This window comes from Charadrius vociferus, unplaced genomic scaffold, assembly GCF_000708025.1.
Source record: "Charadrius vociferus isolate BGI_N301 unplaced genomic scaffold, ASM70802v2 scaffold643, whole genome shotgun sequence".
NCBI classification, from domain to species: Eukaryota; Metazoa; Chordata; class Aves; order Charadriiformes; family Charadriidae; genus Charadrius; species Charadrius vociferus.
The window spans coordinates 521,026-530,220 of record NW_009647512.1 but is presented as its reverse complement, the minus strand read 5'-3'; the positions used below and the strand labels follow the sequence as shown (position 1 = coordinate 530,220).

Genomic DNA, 9,195 nt, shown 5'->3' with positions numbered 1-9,195 from the left:
AGCGTGCCGGTGAGAAGCCCTTCCCATAAGAATGATAATTGTGGCTTTTGGGTGTGGGGTTTTTATTTATTTTTCAAAGAGCTGAAGAGGCTCTCAGCAGCTGTAGGGGTAACCCCGCATTCTCTGGGGTTGTGATGTGGCAAAATTGCAGTTTCTGGTTCCTCGTCGCTCCACTACCCCGGCCCTTGCCATCTCCTCAGCCGCGCAGCTCGGCTGCTGCAGAGCTGGGCTTGCGCTCAGCAAAGTCAGCTCTTCTCGGCCCCAAAATCACCCCGCCAGCCCCTGCTCGCACAAGCAGACCAAGGTGGCAAAGTTTTATTAATTATTTAATTTATTATTTTATTATTAATTTGCGTACATCCCCTAGACAGAAGACATAAACAACAAGGTTCACATGGTTTAAATCCCAAGTTGTTTCGGGCAGGAATGGCTTTTACTGTATATGTGTAGGACCTAAAGATAGCGCCGGCCGGATTTAGGACTTCAGGTGACAGCCATCCTCCCACACAGGGGCTGAACCTTTCCCTGGAGAGGGGCTTGAAGCCGTGGGAGTTGTACGTACCCAAAAGTCAAGAGGAAACATGGCTGTCACAAGGACCTGCCCACACACTGTGGGGCTAACCCAAATTGTGGGGAGGGTACAAACTCTTGCACTTAAAAACCCTGTCTAAGCTGCAAATGATGACACAAAGTTAAAAAATTGCCTTTAGACACCTAGTTCAGACACTGTTTTCCCCCGAATGTAACCTTCCAGTGACCTGCGTCGCTATAGCATCCAACAGAGCGATTAGAAAAATAGTAGTATTAATTCCCCACGGAGCTACTGCAAAACAGCCTGTCAGCAAAATGAAGATTGAGCGCTGTTTAGACAAAAAGCAATGCAATGATCCGAAATCAGGAAAGCCAATCAAGCAGAGGTTTCCTGTGACAAAAGGTTTTCAATGAAACGAATGTAATTGAGTGGAAGGAAAAGGAGGAACCCCGACTCTTTGAATTAAGCACGCAAGAAAGTTGAGCAAATCATTTCTTCCCTGTTCAAGCAGAGGACATGTTTTTGCTTGGATTTTCTGGTCCCAGGAATTTCTATATGGGGATCTAGGTCTGCCCAGCTGCTAAAGCTTCACTCTGGATTTATGCTAATGTGAGAGGAAACAAAATACAGCCTGCATTTGGTGTGAGGTGCATGGGTTTGGAAAGGTCAAAGGAAAAAGTGGGCTTGGAATAGCCCTGGAGAAGAGCGCTTTTCCCGGAGCGGTGGTTTCTGCTGGGGAGAGGAGTCCTCTGCGGCTCAAAGGCGGCCCAGAGCCTCCTGCCTGTGCATTAACCTTTAGCAATAGTAAAAGGGAGCAATCCTCTGGGAAACTACAGTCTGGCAAGGGAAAAAAAAAAAAGACAAAGGGATGCAGGGGCTGTGGGGCAGCAGGTCGCAGTGATGTGGGGGGTGAGGGCGGGAGGGCTTGGGGCAGGGGCGGTGCTGGAGCTCCCTGTCACAGCTTTCCCATCCCACTGTGCCCAGAGCCCTCCTCCATCCTCTCCCCGGTGTAATCGCTGCTGCCAGCTCCTCGGCACAAGGCGTGGGGTTGCTCACGCTGAAGGAAAGCCCGCGTGTACGGCTGGTGCCCCTTCAGCAGTGTGCTGAGCCCCTGCAGTAGACCCTGTCCTGGTGTCACTGCTGAGGGGCATCTCTCTGAGTATACACACAGGTTTACATGGTGACAGGTCTGCGCTCGCAGCTGCACAGGATCGACGTCCTTCTTCCTACGGTGACTAAGGGCTGCGGGCACATTAATAATATCCGTATTTTAGCACCCCAGAGTTTCAATAAAACCAATTTATAACTCTGCCACCTTGTAGCAAAGTAAAAAATTGCTTTAAAAATTAATGTAATTCACAGAGAATTATTTCCCGTACCTGCAAGTTTTTAAACCTAAGGGTCTAGGAGGCAAAAAAAAAAAAGTATCACATCTGACTTTGTTGTACGCCTTCTGGTAATACCAGCAGAAGAGATTGATTTTTCCTTGACCTTTTACTTAAGGGAGGAGAGGAGAAGTACTAGATGAGCAGTTTCATCTGCGTGCAAAACACACCGTACTGTGCTCAAGGCCATGGTGAGTAGAGTGATCGCACATCTTAGTCAAAATGCCAAAAAGATACTGATTCAGTGAAATGAATAAGGTGTGTTTGAGGGGCTGTCGGAAAGAAGCAATTGTCCAAAGTTGCATCAGCAACTTGCAGCAGCACACGTGTCCCCAGAAGTTCCTGCTGCAGCATGAGCCAAGAGTTTGTGGGTTTCCTCTCTGTAAAGTATTGCATTAGAGGGTGAATTTTGAGAGTGCATTTTAGAGAGTGCCAGCAGCAGATTCCCTCAGAAACCTCAGGTTTCAGGTGGGGATTTCTCATGAGCTTCTACGTGTACAGCGTAGTTGCCGTCAGCAGCAGAGGGAGACTCCCAGCAAGTAAACCTCAAATTTTATCTCACGAATGGTTAGCACTGATGTGCTAACCCAGGCCCGTTGCTGGGAGAGGGGGGGAATAAGAGGCTGTTGTGACTATTACAACACCAAAACTTGGGCAGATGTACAAGTCACATAAATGACACTAAGAGAAACCCTGCCCTGAAAAGGCAGAAGATGGCATTGAAGTTGTAAGATGGTGTGTGTTTCTCTGCAGGCTTGTCAGGGCTTGGGACATTAGGTTGTCTGTGGCGCGAGGTCAGGGTTTTTTAAGTGTCGTGCTGTGTTGAATTCTCACTGGTGATGAGTAGTTGGATGACACAGAGTAAATGAGTGATTAAGTAAGAGTGAAAATGCCTTGGTGCCAATCAGTGGTCCTCTGTAGGTGCATTGCTTTCAGCTCCGCTCCCTCACACACGTTTTAACTGTGAGATGCTGAAAGCCAAGATGTTCAAGCTCAAAATTGAATTCCAGCGGCAGAGTCTGGAGCTGAACTTCTCAAACCACATTTTCCTTGCTTTGTGTCCGGGCAAGGGGGAAATATGCCCATCTCCCAGAGCCTGTGCTCATCGGCCAAGTTCATGTTCTTTGCTCTTGTGTTGTCTCTGAGCTCCAGAAAAAGGAAAGGTTGACATCTGTATGTGTAGATGCTTCCCCATCCTGAAAAGCAAAGCAACCATGAACAACTTAATCTTTTATTTTAAAAGGCCGTCCTGCAAAGGTTACCAATCAATCCAGTCACTGACCTATGACATTTTCTATAAATGCACAGACAGGTCTATAGCTCACACCACCCAGCAGGCTTAGAGCAGCATCATTTGCTTTAAATTCCTTATTCCAATTGTACAATTTAATTATATTAAATGCTTGGTAGCTTACACAGGAAGGAAAAACCCATCATTAGCTGGTGTGCCTTCCGTCCCCACTGCTTTGGAGCTATGTAATGATATTGACAGATCTGGTGTATCTCTGATCGGAAACAAGTATTTAGCCACTTAATCCTTGATGAGACATGGATCTTCCAGCAGGGATCGGTGCTTACAGTGCTCATGCATTGTAACCTTACCTGTCTGTTCATGCAGGAGGGATAAACAACACGCCTCAGTCCTTCAGCACAGTCCTGTCATGTCCTTGGTTAGGTGGGCACAGCTTATGTCTCACGTGTTCTTTGGAAACTGATGGTGTGCTCGGGGCCAGACAGGGCTTTCAGATGTTGGCTTTTCTAGTGCCACTGTTAGCAGGGTCACCCGTGGCATTTGGAGGACCAGGTGGAGATCACCATCCAGTGACTCCTGCATGCCAGTCTACCCTGGCAGTGGGCGCTTTGGTGTCCCTGACCGCTGGTGCTTCAGGAATCCTTCACCAAATGCTCTTTGCTGGGTTTCCACCTCCCATTCAGTGCAGCCCATTGAGGACACCCACCCAAGCACTGGTGGGCAGCGGTGGCCATGTGCCGGCAGCACCCTGCGTGATGCTGCGACACGGCCACTTTATCAGCCAGTGCTGCTGTACTGCTAACAACGCTGTCATGTTGTATTACGCTTTTTCATGCAATTCTGTGGTTTTTTGCTTATCTGCTACCTTCCTGTGCATCGCTCGCCTCTCCAGCAGAAATGTGCCTGCTTATCTGGTACACAGTAACGAAGAAGAGATTAAAATATAACTCCTTGGCACTAATAATGTCTGCTTAACCTCCCTCTCTAGAGTCACTCAGCCCATTGGCCTTCTGAAAATATTGAATCAAAGGGTGAATGAGTCATTCCTAAAAAAAATGTACTAAACTGTATTCCTAAATTTGGTTTCCATTTCAGGAAATGGAAACAGATCAGCTTTTCATTTGCTTATGAAAGTTTTTGAGATCTGTGATAAAACAGCAGCTTTTTGGCACAGATGCATTATCACCTTTCACAAATGATGTGAGATGGATTTGAATTTAATTGGTCACCTCTCCTTTGTTGATTCATTCCTTTTTTTTTTTCCTGCTTCTTAAATGATGGGATAATTTGCTTTCTGAAAAATGCATGTTTATGGAACACTCTCCCCCTGCCCCACACCTCTGTGACTGCTTTCCCGTCTCTGGCCTCCCACAGCAAAACCTTTGCAGTTTAATAACCTATTGGATGTTTTGGTCAGTACGGCAGGGTAGGGTCGTTTGTCCGTAAAGGTAGGATCACTTGAGGAAACGGGACCCTGAGCGGTGATTTTGAAAATGAGAAAACGGCCCGGTATCATTAGCTTTTGACTTTTTTTTTCTATGCTGTTTCTATCATCTGTTCCGTTTTGCATGCCTGTGGGTGAACAGTGCCCCGTTAGCTCATGGTCTTGAGCAGTACTGTGATGGAGCCTCCAACCACCTCGGTACCTGAAAAGGCTGATGGTGTGCTGATCAGCCCCCCCGCACCCGGGACCAGGCAGCAGCGGCTGGGGTGCCGTGGTGCAGAGAGCGGGGCAGGACGCAGTGGCCAGGGCTTTCTTGTGGTCCTCCGCCACATGGGGCAATGAAGCCATTTGCGTAGGGGACAACCTCTCAACTAAACTGTATGTTCTCATCCACATTTATAAAAACCAAGATGTAATGTAGTTTAGAAGACAAGTGGAAAAACAAGCATGGGGGATGGAGGGTAATGAATCCAGAGGGCAGTGAATTTAAAGGATACTTTTCTTTCATGAAATTGGTGTATATACTTTTCAACATAGTCTCTGCCAGTAAAGCTTAGAAGACCAGGAACAAAATAGTCCCATGGGCAAAGCCCAAAAATATAAGCAAAATCCTCTAACACTTGCATGTGCTACAGTGCAGGAGTGAATGCTCCCCCTGGTCTGGATATGCCTCTGTTCGGATATCGAAATGGGGAGGCAAATTACAGAGCGGTTGGTGAAAGCAGAGGATAAACTAGTTTGTTGTCCTGGGAGCAGGACAAAGTCAGGTGAGCATATGTTGCAATTATCAGACCTACCTCCACTCTCCTCTGTTGCTTCCCATTAGCAAAAACCAATTTTTATTTTTCGTGTGTGTGTGTCTTGTGGTTGAGAGAAAGCAATACAAAAATCTCCTGGAGCTCTTGAAACATCAGGTGTCTCCAACCAAGCTCAGGGCACTCAGAAACAAAATGGTTCTTATAATTAGATAAGAGTAAAAGGGCTTTTTTTTTTCAGCTCAAGAAATCAATGATATGAGTCTATAGCATCAACATTAACGAGGCTGAATAGGCTGGTCTACATCCTGAAGAGCACTAATGATCCATTCCAGTATGTGTGCGGGTCATACGTAAAATCCATTCAAATCAGAGGCACCTGTATGATGTATTTCTACAGCATTGTACAAGCGGGGTATTGCTGCAGCCAGCCCTTGAATAAAGCACGGCTGGCGTTACGCACAATGCTATCCTTACATCACCTTTGTTTTCCTCCTCCTTGGACATGTGAATGTAAACTGTAAATTAAGTTTGAATTTGGAATTTTAATAAAGGTGAAGACGTTCCACACCCAAAGGATTGCACAGCAAAGTGACCTTTCAAATTGACAATGTAGGAAAGAGATGTTCATAGTTGAGCGGTGGGGAAGGAAAAAAAACCACCAAGTTTAAGAGCGTTTTTGCCTTGCTGCCATGGAAAAGGTGGTATCTTCAAAGGTCACCCAGGCTGTCTCATGAAGGTTTGCAGCATCCCATGTAGGCGTTCCCCTCTGTTTCACACCACAATCAAAACCACATCATCTAGTCCTGTTTAGTATACTATATCTTAGCAAAACACAAACAGATATAATCTGTGTTAATTTCACATCCTCCAGCACTGAGATTTGGTAGGAGACTGGTGCCAGGAAGGTATACAGGTCTTCAGGAGGACCCAGCACACACAGCTTTCTCCTGTCTTCTTTGAAGGAATAAACGCCTGTATCCAGGGTAGACACCCTGCTTGCAGGGAGGTGCCACTGCCCTTACTGGCACAGACCTACCATCTCCCAGTGCTGTTTGGCTGCCACCATCCAAGATATCCTCTCCTGCCATGTCCTTGTGTCCCCTGGCCACTTCCAGCCTTTGTGCAGGGTGGAGCACATCAGTCCTGACCAGCCTGTCTCTATCTCTGTCCCCACACCCATGGTGTTCTCCACCAGCCACCTCACCCTCCTGGCCTACAACCCTTTGTGAGTCTCTTTCCTAGGCCACCATCTCCAAATTAGCTGCTTCTCACCTGCACCTCCAACTGTCTGCCACAAAACACTCCTCCGTCCCATCCTCCTCCATGGGTGAGTTCAATCTCCTTCTGGTGCTAGCTCTGTCAGCCACCACCTTCTTGGTCCCCGCTGCCAACTGCAGCTTCCTGCATGCTCATGGTGGCACATGAGGCTGTGCCAACATCATTGCAGCCACCATCTCTAGAGAAACTCATCTCCTTCTCTCCTTGCCAAAGGCTGTACCCTGCAACACAAAGCCACGGATGCTGCCACCCAGTACAGGGCCGGTAGGGTCTGTCCCCTGGGTGACACCCTGCTCTCCCCAGTCCATGAGGGAGGCAAAGATCCTGGACAGGAGGTAGCACATGTGATGCCAGCCAGGGATGGATCCCACCGCACCTACCTCAACTGGTCCCTGGGGCTCAGTGCTAGGACAGGTGACCCACGACATACTGCTATCTCCATCTGAAAGGGTCACCAAACCATGTGGGAGCCACTCAGGGCTTTCTGCCTCACCTAGTGGAGGCTGGGCAGTCTGTCCTGCTGTCAGCAAGGCCACTGAGATGTACATGTCCCTTCACAGCTTGATTTTGGAATGCAGCACCCACGCCCATCTCTGTCTCAGAGATGGAAGGATCCATACTCAGCTATCGTCTTTCATCTGTCCTCCTAAGACCTGCTTGGGGATGACGGAGCTTGGATGGACCCTGCTGACAACTTGCTCAATGATGACTTAGGCTGTGGACAGGGTTTCTTCCACAGGCTGCCCCAACCTGTGTTCAGGACCTCCCCCCAGGGAGATGTCTGTGCCCTACAGGCAGCAGGACAGGTACCCACCACGTGGGCCACACCATCCTACAGGAGCTCCCTGGCCCCCACCATGCAGGGAGACAACCGCAACTGTGTGTAGGTGGGTGACAGGAGTGTGACCTGTGAGTCACCGCTCACCCTCGTCCTGCCTCGCACGGCAGGGCTCATCACACATCACGGTGAGCGTGGGCACCACTGGCATGGAGACGGCCAAGGCTGGGGGCTTTGCTTTCCCTGCAAACACAGGGAGCAGGAGAAACTGAAGCTCTTGTGCCCAACTTGCCATGGAGGGGACCTCTTTGGGAGTGATGGACGGTGGGCACGGCTGCCTTGGTAAATACAGCGCTGTCAGTATGGCCGGGGACAGCCTGCTCTCTGCAGCCTGGTTTCGCTTGTCCAGCACTGGCTGAGCCAGCAGCACGTGTTTGCACAAGTGTGTATGTGGCAACCGGGATGTTTCCTACGCCCCATTAGACACTTTTCAACATGTGAATTTGCTGCGCTCCCAGTCCGGAGTACTGCCCTGGAAAGGCTTATGTTGGCGTCAGGAGTGCACTCGACAGTCTTGAGACACAAGTGCCCTTATATGAAGGCATTTGTGTCTGTTTAAGTGACAGGCAGGATTGGGAAGAGAGCTGAGCTGTGATGGAGAGGAGGAAGGATGAGATGAGACACACCAGGGCGACAGCACTGCACACGTATGCTGTGGGCAAACCTGATCTGGAACACCTTCACAAGCGCCTGGTGTGTTTCACACAGGAGCTCTGCCTCAACGTGGCACAGGCCCCTACCACGACTCTCGTGATGCTGTCTGGGTGTCACCCTGCCCAGCACCCTGCCCATGGGTGCCCACGCTGGCAGCGTGTGGGGCTGAGCTGCCACCTTGTCCAGCCCCATGGCAGCAACCAATGCTGCCCACCTTTTCCCACCCCGATGCCCCGTTGTTGCACAACTGCCCCTGCAGCGGGGTGCGCAACAGCTCCTCCGCAGGGGTACAGGGCTTCAACAGGCTCCGGCCCCCCGGCTGACAGCTCACCTGCACCACCGTGGTGGGGATCAGCCTCTCCCCACGGTGGTGTCTGGTCCTGTCACGGCAGGACCGTGGGCACAACGCCCCCGGCAGTGGGCTCTCAGGAAGGCGCAGTCTGGCTCCCAGGGCTGGCAGCTGTGTTCCTCCAGAGCTGACACTCGTGTGACTCATCTCGATGCTGTCTCACACTCTGTGGACGCAAACACACCTATCAACAAGTCTCCCCCGGAAGGGAAAGCACCGTGCTTTTATGGTTTCCGCTGCATCATTTCCATCATGCCACACTACCAGCCACTGAAGCACACTGCCGCCCCGAAGCATCACTCCTCACAAAGCCGCAGGGAGGTATTTGCTCCCTTCCCCGCTGGCCTGTGGCTTTTGTCCACTTAGGATTTCAGAGTTCAAAACCTTGTCTCCCTGTTTGGAAGATGGGTGTCCCTGCCTTTCTGCTTTCCCTCGGTCAGCGCATCCACTCTGCCGCTTCAAGGGGGTGCAGGAAGCGCACTCAGTGCTGCATTTCTCGTTTGAACTGCTCCTGTAGCGGACACTATACCCAGATTTTTTGACAGCAGCACATAAAGTTGGAGCTGACATCTTCCAAAGGAAAGCTTAGGCTGCTCCTTTTATTTTCCCTCCCCAAAGTAATTTTCTACTGCTGCTCACCTCTCTTTTTACAGCCAGGGCTGTGTGTGAGCTGGCTCTCACAGTGCGCTCTTCCCTTTAACACTG

General features: G+C 49.8%; 1 protein-coding gene across 1 annotated transcript in view; it reads right to left on the bottom strand.

Moving 5' to 3' along the window:
- LOC104282672 (pinopsin-like) overlaps positions 1–8,333 on the bottom strand; it is a 43,082-nt gene extending 34,749 nt beyond the window's left edge. The window contains exons 1-2 of the mRNA XM_009880788.1: positions 8,228–8,333; positions 7,575–7,670 (exon numbers count right to left, since the gene is read on the bottom strand). Coding sequence (XP_009879090.1) covers positions 7,575–7,670; positions 8,228–8,333 — 202 coding nt within the window. The remainder of the gene's footprint in view (positions 1–7,574; positions 7,671–8,227) is intronic.
- Positions 8,334–9,195: the final 862 nt, after the last annotated feature.